Raw genomic sequence first — 272 nt, 5'->3', positions numbered from 1 at the left:
ACCTGCAGCGTCGGGCGGTGCTCGATCTCCCACAGCCCCTCGCTAAAGCCACGGCGCTTGCTGGGCTTGCCGAAGCGCTCCTTGGACTCCTCGTAGGGGAAGAGCTGCCGGGGGCCCAGCAGGGCCGTCTCGTGGGTCCCGAAGAAGAACACCTGGTAGCGGTTGGGCTCGGCCAGGCGCTCCACCCGCGCCGGCCAGTGCGCGTAGCCCTTGAGCTTGGCGAACACCAGGTCCCCGCTCTGGTACCTGCGCCGGCTGCTGCGCGACATGGC

The 272-nt window shown here is 69.9% G+C and overlaps 1 protein-coding gene across 1 annotated transcript in view; it reads right to left on the bottom strand.

Annotated features, from left to right (window-relative positions):
• Positions 1-269, bottom strand: part of HDGFL1 (HDGF like 1) — an 8,686-nt gene extending 8,417 nt beyond the window's left edge. Inside the window, exon 1 of the mRNA XM_006145121.1 lies at positions 3-269. Within this exon, the coding sequence (XP_006145183.1) occupies positions 3-269 (267 nt within the window). The remainder of the gene's footprint in view (positions 1-2) is intronic.
• Positions 270-272: the final 3 nt, after the last annotated feature.

This window comes from Tupaia chinensis, unplaced genomic scaffold (genome assembly GCF_000334495.1).
Source record: "Tupaia chinensis unplaced genomic scaffold, TupChi_1.0 Scaffold000141_1, whole genome shotgun sequence".
NCBI lineage: Eukaryota > Metazoa > Chordata > Mammalia > Scandentia > Tupaiidae > Tupaia > Tupaia belangeri.
This window is presented reverse-complemented; position numbering and strand designations above follow the sequence as displayed.